Source organism: Barbus barbus (genome assembly GCF_936440315.1).
Source record: "Barbus barbus genome assembly, chromosome: 13".
Taxonomy (NCBI): Eukaryota; Metazoa; Chordata; class Actinopteri; order Cypriniformes; family Cyprinidae; genus Barbus; species Barbus barbus.
Genome location: NC_136741.1, coordinates 21,596,378 through 21,609,162, shown reverse-complemented (window position 1 = coordinate 21,609,162; position 12,785 = coordinate 21,596,378). Strand labels below are relative to the sequence as shown.

Sequence of the window (12,785 nt, the reverse complement as noted above, 5' to 3'; positions counted from 1 at the left end):
CATTTCATTTAGTTTATTTATTTGTTGTCAAGAGGTGATTTTCACTTGTACTCTATGTACCTGACACCAGGATGTACACTGGGAACAAGTTCCATCTCTGATAGCAGCCCAGTCCAGTGTGACTGCTGAGGAAAGTCCACTATCACATCTTTCCCATTGGCACTGAAAGCTGGACAAAAACATTACATCAAACCCAACAACAACAGTTTATTTATACCTGAAGAGAAAGCCCTGTGCAACAGGTTTAAGATCTATAGCAAGACAATTAGCATAAAAGTATAATAAAACAAAAGCTGAAAAACACAAGCAGTTAATTTTAAGGTGAAAAATTTGTTTAAACAATCGTGTTACCTTTGACAACACCCACACTCCTGTGAGTGACAGATCCCCACTTGTACTTTGGCGTTGTGACCGAGGGCTTCACTCGCACTTTATCACCAATCTTTATATGTGACGGAGAACTCTGGGGAGGAAACCCTGGAAAATAGAGAATTACATTTATTTAGTTTAAACAAATACTGTATATAAATAAATAAATTCAAATCCACTATAAGTAACAGCAATAAAAATGCAATTAGGACTTCAGTCCATATAAAGGGTTTAAGAGCAGAACATAAAGATGATTTACCCAGCAGCTCAGTGTGGATGTAACGGACCCAGTAAGTTCCTCCTTTCTGCTGCCAGTCACACTGCACATTCAGATCATGCAGGCCGTCTCTGTCCAGCTTGATGACTTTCCCCACATCTCCCTCATATACTTCCTCATACGTTCTGCAGCACCGTACCATCATGCCCACCTGTACACACACAGGCCTCTGATCAGCTCATCTCATCCATTACCACCCAAAACCATAAATAAACAAGCATGGCTCCTCACCTGAATGTTCTCTCTCACATATACAGCGTAATCATCATTGCTCTGAAAATCCGACCTCTTTTTAAACGTCTGACTCTCAGTCACCACAACCCCTGGAGGCTGACATGCAAGGGAAAGAGCATTTGTTACGCATTTAATGACTACAAGTGAATCTGCAACTCATATCTGGTATGTGACGGATCATTGTGTGTATGTGCAATTCTATGCACCACAGGGAAGGCAGGCTCAGGCTCCTCTAGCTCTTCCAGCACCTCTTCATCAGAGTATTCATCTGATACAGTATCTGCATCAGACAGATCTGTAATGTGAACATCTGGATGGTCCAACAACCAGCCCACTATTGCCTCTACACCTAAAACCCAAAAATAATGAATCAGTTGCTAGCAAAAATGCTCCATGTAAAAAATGGAAAACAATGGTGCCCAAATGACCATGGCATTAATAAGTTACCATGTAAGCAATGGTACTTTCTTCTAAGGGTAGGAACTTTGAGTACTCAAGCATGTAGTACAGACAGAATTCAATGTAACATTTCAAAAACTTGAGCTAGTGGTGCAGTACCTGGCACTCCAGAAGCGCCTGTGGTTCCAGACAGTGATTTAAGGGCAAATTCAATGTTCTTCCTTTGAAAGCCCATCTCCATCAGCTGCAGGACGATGGGAGCAGGGGGCACAGGTGAAGTCTTGTGTTTCTTCTGCTTGGGCGGGCGCATATGTTGCACAGTGACGGGTGTGGTGGCCTCGCTTGAGCTGCTGTCCTCAAATAGGGGGGAGGACGGGTGTGTGGATTCAACTGCCAGGTACTGACACACTGCCAGAGCTGCTGCCTAAACACACATACCGGCACAAAGTCATTTTAAATTCAGTGAGAATTGTATTATTTATTTTTTTTAAATGAAAGAACTGGGTGATGTAACATCTGAGCTGGTAACTGAAAGGCTTTAAGATCACAATCAAAAGTTCCATCAACAGCATCTGAGGCATAATGTTGATAACCACAGAAAAATATATATATTATGAAAAAATATATATGTATATAATAACTATAAGTATGATTGTTTTTTTATGTGTTTTAAAGAAGTCTTATGCTCACCCACATTGCATTTATTTGTTTAAAAGTAAAAACAGTGAAATAGTACAAATTAAAATAAGTGTCATCCATTTTATTATATTTTAAAATTTAGTTTATTCATATGATGGCAAAGCTGAATTTTCAGCAGCCATTATTTCTGTCTTCGATGTCACAATTCTTTAGAAATCATTCTAATACGCTGATTTTTTTAAGTATTGACTTTCAATTAATTTATTAATCAAGTCCTCGATTGAGTCCTTGCTGGAAAAAAAAAAAACATCTTAATGAGCCCAAACATTTGAAGAGAAATATAAATTATACAAATTTCTATATAAAATATTTGTATACATTATATTACATTACATTATAATAAAACAAAAAAGTTTTTGGGTCAACGTTCCGGATTGTTTCCCCATTAAATTTGCCAAAGGTAAAATATAATGTTAAAGAAGTGTAAATACGGTCTCTGACCTCCAACTCCTGTCGGTGGAATATGGCTTTGATGGGGGACGGTTGAGTGGATGCTGACAGCAGCTGCTGGAGGAGGATAAGGGGAGGCTGAGGACCCTCAGGAGACAAATCACCCACGTCAGGAGACGACGCACACTGATCCTCTGAACACAAACACAAAATCATAACAAGCATATTATAAAATTGTCAGAGAAGACACCACATTTAAAAGCAGTCAGCAAAAAAAAATTACGGAGTGTCTATTTACACTAAGTGCAAATAGCCCATCTTGTTGGCAAAGCCTATTTACACTAACTCCGCCCACTAACGTGTGATTGGGTTAGTCAACAATAAAAAAAGTAGTTAGTTCAACATCAGTTTCAGTGGCGTAGATGGTAAGGCGCATGCTTTTTGACGCGATTGACCCGAGTTCGAGCCCACCTTTTGCCAAACATTTTTTTTCTCCCTTTTTAAATCTCATATCGCATCAGAAAGGCATTTATTTTTTATAAAAATGAAGGAAATAATCAAAACGTTGAAAATAAAGTATCGGGTAGGGTTAGGGTAGGTGTAGGGAGGGCTTTATTGCCCCAATAAGGTGGCATCCATTTAATAAATTTGAATTAAAATTATAATTTACACTGTTTTATAATGTACTACAATACTGAGGTGGAGATAATTGCCACTATTTGCAATAAGTAGTATAAATAGCAGAAAATCTTGCTATTTTAACGTAGTATAAATAGAATCTATAGCTATTTGCACTTGGTAGTATTTTTTAACGATATGCTTTTTAAACTATTTACACTGCCAATAAATTATACTAATAAAAAAATAAAAATCTACGTGTGACCACCAGGGGGTAGTGATGTGAAACAACTGAACACGATTCAGTTGTTCCCAGTGCATTATAAACAGTTAACAGATATAATCACTTCTTGTGACTTCTGTATTTTCTGGTTGGTGTGTGAGCTGTGGGAAAATTGTTTAACTTATGACACCACAGCATTGAAAGATAACTGCATAGAGATAAAGGCAAGATCAAATACGTGAATCAGAAAATGCATGCGGATTAAAACTAGAAGTGAGATCAAGTGTGACATTCTGGTCTCACCTGTAGGATTGGGGCTGATGTCTATGACAGCTGGTTGAGAAAGGATCTGTCGGAGTTTGTCCTGGTGAGAGAGCAGAGCACGCGCTGCCTTCAGGATGTACAGTCTGAGCTGCTGACACCGCAACAAATGCACATCCACCTGATCTGCTGCAATGACAAACGCATAAACCAGAATATTTATTATCATTCATAGATTACAGGTACATCTCAAAAAATTAGAATATCATGAAAAAGGTAAATTTTTTGTCACTCATTTCAGAAAGTCAAACTCATATTACAAGTGCATCTTAAAAAATAAAAAATCGTGAAAGTGAATTTAAGGTAATTTATTTAAAAAAGTGAAACTTTCATATTTTCTAGATTCATTACATGTAAAGTAAAACATTTCAAAAGTTTTTGTGTTTTAATTTTGATGATTAGAGCTTACAGCTCATGAAAGTCAAAAATCAGTATCTCAAAATATTAGAATATTTTCTAAGATCAATCAAAAAAAGGATTTGCAAAACAGAAAAGTTCAAGTTCTTTAAAGTATGTTCATTTATGCACTCAATACTTGGTCGGGGCTCCTTTAGCACAAACTCCAGCATCAGTGAGGAATGGCATGGAAGCGATCAGCCTGTGGCTCTGCTGAGGCACTATTGAGCCTTCAGCTCGTCTGTATTGTTGGATCCACTGTTTCTCATCTTTCTCTTGAAAATATCCCATAGATTCCATATGGGGTTCAGGTCAGGCATGTTGGCTGGCCAATCAAGCACAGTAATATCATGGTCAGCAAACCACTTGGAAGTGTTTTTGGCACTGTGGACAGGTGCTAAAGTCCTGCTGGAAAATGAAATCAGCATCTCCATAAAGCTTGTCAGCAGAAGGAAGCACGAAGTGCTCTAAAATTTCCTGGTAGATCGCTGCGTTGACTGTGGACTTCAGAAAAAAACACAGTGGACCAACACCAGCAGATGACATGGCAGCCCAAATCATCACTGACTGTGGAAACTTCACACTGGACTTAAAGCAGCTTTGATTCTGTGCCTCTCCACTCTTCCTCCAGACCTTGATTTCCAAATGAAATGCAAAATTTACTTTCATCTGAAAAGAGGACTTTGGACCACTGAGCAACAGTCCAGTTCTTTTTATCCACAGCCCAGGTAAGACGCTTCTGACGTTGTCTCTGGTTCAGGAGTGGCTTGACACGAGGAATGCGACATTTGTAGCCCATGTCTAGGATTCGTCTGTGCGTAGTGGCTCTTGATGCACTGACTCCAGCCTCAGTCCACTCCTTGTAAATTCTTGAATGGATTTTGCCTGACAATCCTCTCAAGGCTGTGGTTATCCCTTTTGCTGGTGCACCTTTTCCTACCACACTTTTTCCTTCCACTAAACTTTCTATGAATATGCTTGGATACAGCAATCTGTGAACAACCAGCTTCTTTAGCAATGACCTTTTGTGGCTTACCCTCCTTGTGGAGGGTGTCAATGACTGTCTTCTGGACATCTGTCAAGTGAGCAGTCTTCCCCATGATTGTGTAGCCTACTGACCCAGACTGACAGACCATTTAAAGGCTCAGGAAACCTTTGCAGGTGTTTTGAGGTAATTAGCTGATTAGGGTGTGACACCATGACTTTCCAATATTGAACTTTTTCACAATATTCAAATTTTCCGAGACACAGAATTTTGGGTTTTCATTATCTGTAAGCCATAATCATCAAAATGTAAAGAAATAAAGGCTTGAAATATTTCACTCTGTGTGTAATGAATCTATATAATATATGGGTTTCACTTTCTGAAACGAGTGACAAAAAATATTGACCTTTTTCATGATATTCTAATTTTTTTAGATGCACCTGTAGTTTGTGTGGAGCAGAGGTTTTTGCATGGACGGTTGCATGAACAGTTTATTTCCTCATCAAATCACCAAAATTGCATTTGATTTGTGATTTCTGCATGTGGCGTACCCGTAAATCCTCTGCTGAGGGATTTCTTCATGCGTTGTTTCTCTAGTTTGCTTCCTGCCAAGTTGACTAGCTGGGCCCACACCGTTAGCATAGGCTCAGTGAAGGGCAGGTCCTGAACACTGAATGGAACCATATGAAGCTGCAAAGATATACAGAAAATAAACAACAATCAACCAGAGAGAAAAACAATGGCGAAAAACAATGTTCATAAAAATTTACTACTCTTGTTATATCTGCAGTATATAGTACTGTATGGATGTATTTTGCACATTATATTATACATAAACATTTAAAAGTTTGGGGTCAACAAGATTTCTTTAGTGTTTTTGAAAGTAGTTCTCATACTCAAGGCTGCATTTATTTAATCAGATATACATTAAAAAGAGAATTATTGTGAAATATAATTTAAGGATGCTTTGATTAAAAGAAAGTTAAAAAATAACTAGAATAGAAATGCATCCTTGCTGAATAAAGGTATGAATTGCTCTTTTTTTTTTTTTTTTTACTGACCAAAATGTTTGAACAGTAGTATACATACAATAGACAACAGAAAACACTGAGTAGAATACTGTATCCCACAATGCAACATGGTCAACTTGGGAAGTAATTCTGTGTTGGTGCATATGTACCGGTTTGAGCTGACTGAGCAGGCAGACTTTGCAGTTCCTCATCTCATGGAACTGAACAGTGATTCGTCCTTTAGGTGTAATGCGAGTCACAGTGCCCTCCCCATATTCCTCATGAACAACAGGTCCTGCCAGACGCAGACGGTCATCAATCCCACCAATGACTGCCAAAACTGCCATCAGACTGCCCACCGCCGGGGCTTCTGCATTGGGAAGGTAGTCTTCAAGCACAGCCTGACAGAAACACAATGTAGAAAAATTCAATATCAACTAACCAGGGCTCATAACCAATATATGGTACATTTAGTAAAACACTTCCATTATTTTACAACACTAATATTAGTTGGCTAATAACATCAAAATTGGACTTGTACCGCTTCAGTGTGTCTGCCTGCCATGACATCATTGATACCACTGAGCTGTGAGTTTATGTATTCATTAACAAGGCCATTCCATTGGCCAAGGGAGTGAAGTGTACGCAGTACGGTCACAATTTCCTCTGCTAGGGTACTGCTGTGAGTGGCTGTCAGAGAGGCTTGAGGGCGGGACTTTCTCCTACGCATAGAACCTTCTGTAAAGCACAAAACGTGACGTTAAAGTGGCATCCAGATATCAGCATTTGTACTACCTCACAAAGAGCTCACAGTGAGAAAGGAGTTAATAAATGTACAGCACCCCTGAGGAGGGGCAGATCTGAGGAACAAGTGCTGAGCAAGCTGCCGAGGAACCCAAAGAGTTTCTCCACCAAAAACTTCATGTCCTGTGAGCGCTCCATCTTATCCCAGGAGGGTAAAACAGCCTGTAGAAGCCGCAGGGCAAGAATCTGCCAGGGAGTGAGGAAATGTGGATTAAAACGTAGCACTAAATGCACTCATTTTAACCCTGTGGAACTCAGGAAGGTGTTAAAATGACAATTATACAGTACTGAGACACGAAAATCTCTCATCTTCTTGGTAAATCCAGTCAGAACCCATAGTAAGTGTTAAATGAAACGAGGATGCAATGCTGGCACCTGTCTCTGTAGAGTGACTGCAGTGAAGGACTGGTGGCCCTCCACGATGCGTATGAGCAGATTGATCCATGCAGAGGAGCTCAAGGTACTGCACATCTGGGGCATGAGAGCTATACTGCGAATAAATCCCAGCGTGCACCAGCTCCTGTGCTGCTCGCGGGACACCAGCTTGTGAGATGGACAACCTAAAGAAGAAAGAGAGGAATGTGATTTAAAAATTATTTAAATATTGTAATTCAAAAAAATAAACAAATAAACTCTTGGCTGTTACCAGTCTTGTCATTGGCTCCACTGTCCACCAGTATCCTGAGTAGACCACACAGAGTGCTAATAGCGTCAGCCTGCATCACCTCAGCATGAATCCCAGAGGATAGTGACAGTGTCTTCAACAGATTAACTGTACTGGTCAACATGATTGCAGTTGGGTGAACACTCTTCTCCATCACCTCCCCTTCTGAGACAAAGACGGAGAGGTTGTATAAATCAACATGGGAATTTCAAATACAGTAAAGCACAAAGGCTGGGTAGTATATGCTTTATTCTCTGCAATGACACAAACCTGTGTCGTCCTCCGTGTCAGAATCTTCTGTGGCCGGTTGGGTGGCAGGTGGCGGCTCGGCCAGTTTAAGGTCATACTTGCCTTCTTTGCCCATCCTGTAAGAATTGGTGCTGCTGGTGTCCCACTGGACACGAATCCAGCCATCTTCTCCCAACTCTCCAATCACACGGCCCAGGCCTGGTGGTGGTCCGTCCTAACACACACCAAACAGAAATGTGAATAAACTGACCTGACAGTGCCTTGTTATCCACACTTGCAATGCTGAATTCATAGTGTGCAGAAATGCAAAGACATCAGCTTTGATTTACCTGATCCCCCCATTTCCAATCAGGTCCTCTCATCACCCTAGTGCCAATCTTCATCATAGCTGCCAACTCAGGGCCAGAGGCAGGGAGAGGGATGGGGGCCGTCTCCTTCCTGGACTCCTCAAGAACTGTAGCCGAGCCTCCATGAGCTACAGAGCTCAGCTCCTCCTCACTGCTATCAGAGCTAGGACCTGTGCAATCCAATGCAGACATACACATTAACAGTATAGAAGAGACCAATCGGTCCCTGTTGAAAATTACCCTATACAATAAAGTCCATCTGACCTCATAGTACTAACCAATCTGACAGTATACAACCGGCCCTATAAAATAAAACCCATCTGATTTAAGAAGAAAGCAAGTCGAGAGAAGGTCCTGACCAATGAGTCGAAGAACACTCTGGGTGAGGGCGAGGATACCAGAGTTCAGCAGGAGACTAAGGTTGTTGGCTCCATGTTTGAGAGTGAGCATGTGGAGCATGGCCAGCAAGAAGCGTGCCTGAGAAATGGTACCCAAACTGGGGCCTGCTGGGTTCTCATTAGTGATGGTCTGCAAAGGCACTGGCTGCACGCCTGGAGGAGAGGAAACGACATTCAGTAATACAAAACACCATACAAATAGTTTGGGACAGTATTTATTTATTTTTTATTATTATTTTTAATAGAATATTTGTGAAATTATTATTATTCAGCAAGGATGCATTATATAGATATAAAGTGAGAGAATTCACATTAGGTGACAGAAGATCCATATTTATAAGTAAATGCTGCTCTTTTGAACTTTCTTTTCAATAAATCTTGAAAGAATTGTGTCAATTTTCACAAACATACTAAGTAGCAAAACTGTTTTCAGCACTGATAATAATAATTAAAAAAAAGTTAACTGAGCACCAAATCAGTACGAATGATTTTGAAGGATCATGTGAAACTGAAGACTGGGGAAATGGATGCTGAAAATTTAGTGTTGCCACTACAGCAATAATTTACATTCTAAAATATACTTGGCTAGAGGAGAGGTTTTTTTTTTATTTTAATAATATTTCACAATATTATGTCTTTTACCGTATTTTCTATCAAATAAATGTAGCCTTGGTGAGCATAACAGGCTTCTTTCAAACAAATCTTACGAACCCCAAACTTTTAAAGGGGTAGTGTACATTAATACATTAATCACGTGTTTTATAATTATTGTAATGACTTCACACATACCCAGCTCCTTGAACTTGACGCTGGCCTCCAACAAGATGTTGCGGACATTCTGGATGGCCCAGGCATAAAGCTTACCAAACGTCACCTCCAGCAACATGCGGTTAAATGGAGGAATGAGATCTACATCCTTTAGGCAGTCAGCCAGGGGCTCTCTATCAGGGCAAAACGGATATTAATGTAAATACAAACCAATGCAAAATACTGTTGAACTGCCATACTAAAATATGCTGCAAAACACAAAAGGATCTACTAAAAACAGAACATGAAATACAAACGTCCTGCTTGAAGATTGTTTATCTCTTTAAACTTGCCCAAAATTGGTCCCTTCAGGTATGACTCTCTGCCAACCACAGAGCATGGCGTACTGTACAGAAGGCAGGAGGAAGTTTTTGGATGCCAGCTTCAACATAGTGTCTATACCTTCCAGTCGGACCTCAGCTCGCTCCAGCTGTACACAAGTATTATTGTTAGGAGTTAAATACTGTCATTTACAGTTCTATTTTATGCTCAGAACTACCTTTTTAGGCGAAACAGATGAACTGCATTTTAACTACCTGTTTAAGGAGGCACTTCCTCATCTTTTCAACATCAAGTGGTTCCTCTTTCAAAGCAAACTCAACGATGGCGCTCATGAGGCTGGACTGAGAGAAGGAGCCCTGAACGCTATGCTTTAACCAACGGTACTTCTGAACACTGCCTATGGTGTTTAGCAGTGGCTGCCACTTATCCTGCTACAAGATAAAACAGAAGAAAATTGATAAGGCTGTCAATTACTTTTTATTAATTTTTAATAGAATGAATTACATGATATGCTTTAATTCATCAAATTAAATTTTACAATCATATTTGTGAAAAGCTTCACAATAAAGATAATTTAAGACAAAGTTATTAACGCAAAGAGACCTTTACATTAGAATTGTAAAATCATCATCAACCAAATCAACGCATTAAATGTTAATAAATGACTAACAAGCAAGTAAATTTGTAAAAATAGTCAAATAAGTAAATGAATTAAATTAGTAGACAAGTGTATGCCAAACAAAAAGAAAAAGTGAACAAAACATAAATACTCTGAAATATATAGAACGCATAAGTAAATCTCCAAATTAAGCAGTAATTTCAACTAAAAAGATGCTGTTGAAGGGGAAGGTATTTAAAGCAACTTTGAAAGGAACTGTCCTGTAGCTATAGCACATGCAGATAACACCAAGATGTCAGAGCCAGACATGCAAGAGTTATTTATAGATACACACCACAGCTGTGATAGTCTCATCAGATCTTACTGAGATATGCATGATTCAATTAGAGAAAACACAAGAGAGAGAGAGAGAGAGAGAAAATACTGAAGGTAAATGGAGAACAGCAAACCTTTGGGGATTTGACAGTGGTTTGTTTCTTGTCCACAGGGGCGGGACTGATTGGAGCAGGCAGCTCCTCATTGGTCCCTTCCCTCTCCATCTTACCCTCCTCCAAATCAGCCGACTCGGACTTCTTAGGCACTGAGAGAATAAGCAAAACATGCTATAATTATTACCTGAACATCCTTTTACACATTTAAACGAACTGTTAGACTTGTCACCTCTCTTTTTGCGGCGGTCTCTGATCAGTTTCTGCGTGATTCTTTTCCAGCGAGGCTGAGAGCTCAGCAGCTTCAGTTTGGACACAATAGACAGGTCGTTACTGACGGCAGGCCTGAGCTCATTAAACAGGAAACGCAGCCTCTCGATCACTGGGGCACACACCTCCTTATAAGAGCGGCCTTGCTCCTGGTGAGTCTGTAGCAGACGGGGGAAAGATCAGATAGGAGGGGATCAAAGAAATCATCATTACATTCCAACCCCATTTAAACCTGGAAAAACCATGTATTAAAATGTAAAGCTAAGGTGAAATTATTTGTAATTACTAATTTACATTTCATCACAAATATAACAGCTTGAGTTGCATCAAGAATATTCAGCTCACTTTTATCAAAGAACACTTGGCCTGGTACACAATTCGACACACATCAATCACAGATTTAGGGAGGGACCTCTGTTTCCCCTGGTCCACACCCAAGGCACACTGATCAACAAGTGAGAGGGCGACATGACCTGTATAAGAAAACAGAAATTAACAGTAATATTGACAACTCTATTTAGAGTTTTTGGCTAGTTCATAGAGCAGGATTTTAAAAATTAAAAAAAAAATACAGGGAAGCCAATATCATTCAATAAAACAAGCACTTTTTAAGTTACCAAGGTCCTGGTGCTTGAGAAGGCAGCAGAGCAGCAGGCGGCCCACTTCGTCTACAGGATGTTCTGGCGGAAAAGTGATGGGAGTGATGAGATGGTACTGTCTACAGCACCGCTCGATTTGGCATAGAAAGTCCTGCAGCAAATTAGAAAGAATCCAACAATTATACATTATATGTAATAATCAATTTGACAGTCAAATATTAGGAAATGGGCTGCATAATAAATGATACTGAATAAAGAGACATAAGTGATAGTCTATCTCTGTGTATGACCTTCACAGTGTGGTCCTGGGTGTTGTTGTCAGCGATGGCCTGCAGGAAGGGCTGGGCATGATCACTCAGGGTGATTCTGTGGCAGTAGAGTTTGGCTTTGTCTGGTGTGGTGGTCCCAGGAGAGCTGCAGTGGTCCTCATCCTTTTCCTCATTATAATTATAGTGGATCTGACTCGTCTGAAGACCACCGAAGAAAATCGATGACTGGAGCCATTCTGGAAGGTACAAGAATAAAGGTGATTTTTATTATTATTATTATTTTGCTTTTGTGTATATTTTTAAATGTTTCTTGGATTTAAAAAAATAAAATAAAATTGTATTGATTTTTGATATACCACTGAAACGTTTACAATATTATAAGCTAAATACATAGACTCACTGGCACATTCTAACTCTATGCGGGAGAGAGGGGTGCTCATAGCCAGATATGAGGCATGTAGCCCCAGCAGCAGACCAAGGTTCCTCTCAGCATCTATCAGAGGTGAGGACAGACTGCTTAGGTCAGGCGTTGTCACCATTTCCTGGTTGGGCTAGAGAAAGACAGCCAAAGAAAAAAAAAAAAAGAAACATGAAGTCCAAACATCGAGAATAAATCAGGTTGAATCTATAATACAAAGTAACACAGACTTCCATGTATTGTCCCACACAGAAAGCTTGCATGAACTCCCTGGTGTCTTCAACCTGGAGAGCGGCCTCTAAAGCTACCACAGGATCTTCTCCAGCAAACTGGGCTGTGAGGGGAAAAAGATGTCAATAAACTTATAAAACTTTTTATTTAAAAACAAATTAAGTAAAAGGTTTTAGTCATTTTAGTAATGTTGTTATACCGAGGATGCTATTCCCAGTTAAAGTTTGAGTCTGGAAGTCTTTAATGTCATAGACCTTCCCATCAATGACAGTCCAGAAACCGCCATCTTTGTTATGATTCTCCAGGTCAGCTTTGCGGATCAGCGACACTTCCTCATTGTTCTTTGAGCTCGATCCATTGAAAAAGAATCCTGCAAAGAAAGAATTGAGCTTCACTGCTCTTCATTTCCTCTACTGCACTTTTCTGCTTTCAATTATCTTTAGTAAACTAAATATTGTGTCCTTTACATGTCAAGTTTT

The 12,785-nt window shown here is 39.8% G+C and overlaps 1 protein-coding gene across 2 annotated transcripts in view; it reads right to left on the bottom strand.

The window, feature by feature from the left end:
- The window catches only part of LOC306879542 (E3 ubiquitin-protein ligase HERC2-like), a 60,008-nt gene that overhangs the window by 22,744 nt on the left and 24,479 nt on the right, over positions 1 to 12,785 (bottom strand). The window contains exons 24-51 of one of the 2 annotated variants that reach the window (XM_079432563.1): positions 12,506 to 12,676; positions 12,306 to 12,409; positions 12,058 to 12,208; positions 11,679 to 11,893; positions 11,407 to 11,539; positions 11,135 to 11,262; positions 10,752 to 10,947; positions 10,541 to 10,671; positions 9,727 to 9,903; positions 9,480 to 9,620; positions 9,173 to 9,320; positions 8,345 to 8,536; positions 7,968 to 8,155; positions 7,660 to 7,852; positions 7,372 to 7,554; positions 7,101 to 7,285; positions 6,764 to 6,911; positions 6,463 to 6,659; positions 6,092 to 6,322; positions 5,463 to 5,601; positions 3,513 to 3,659; positions 2,420 to 2,562; positions 1,439 to 1,703; positions 1,087 to 1,229; positions 878 to 976; positions 629 to 797; positions 352 to 477; positions 61 to 169 (exon numbers count right to left, since the gene is read on the bottom strand). In XM_079432563.1, the coding sequence (XP_079288689.1) occupies positions 61 to 169; positions 352 to 477; positions 629 to 797; positions 878 to 976; positions 1,087 to 1,229; positions 1,439 to 1,703; positions 2,420 to 2,562; positions 3,513 to 3,659; positions 5,463 to 5,601; positions 6,092 to 6,322; positions 6,463 to 6,659; positions 6,764 to 6,911; positions 7,101 to 7,285; positions 7,372 to 7,554; positions 7,660 to 7,852; positions 7,968 to 8,155; positions 8,345 to 8,536; positions 9,173 to 9,320; positions 9,480 to 9,620; positions 9,727 to 9,903; positions 10,541 to 10,671; positions 10,752 to 10,947; positions 11,135 to 11,262; positions 11,407 to 11,539; positions 11,679 to 11,893; positions 12,058 to 12,208; positions 12,306 to 12,409; positions 12,506 to 12,676 (4,552 nt within the window). The remainder of the gene's footprint in view (positions 1 to 60; positions 170 to 351; positions 478 to 628; positions 798 to 877; positions 977 to 1,086; positions 1,230 to 1,438; positions 1,704 to 2,419; positions 2,563 to 3,512; positions 3,660 to 5,462; positions 5,602 to 6,091; positions 6,323 to 6,462; positions 6,660 to 6,763; positions 6,912 to 7,100; positions 7,286 to 7,371; positions 7,555 to 7,659; positions 7,853 to 7,967; positions 8,156 to 8,344; positions 8,537 to 9,172; positions 9,321 to 9,479; positions 9,621 to 9,726; positions 9,904 to 10,540; positions 10,672 to 10,751; positions 10,948 to 11,134; positions 11,263 to 11,406; positions 11,540 to 11,678; positions 11,894 to 12,057; positions 12,209 to 12,305; positions 12,410 to 12,505; positions 12,677 to 12,785) is intronic. The other variant, XM_079432564.1, reaches the window with a different exon arrangement.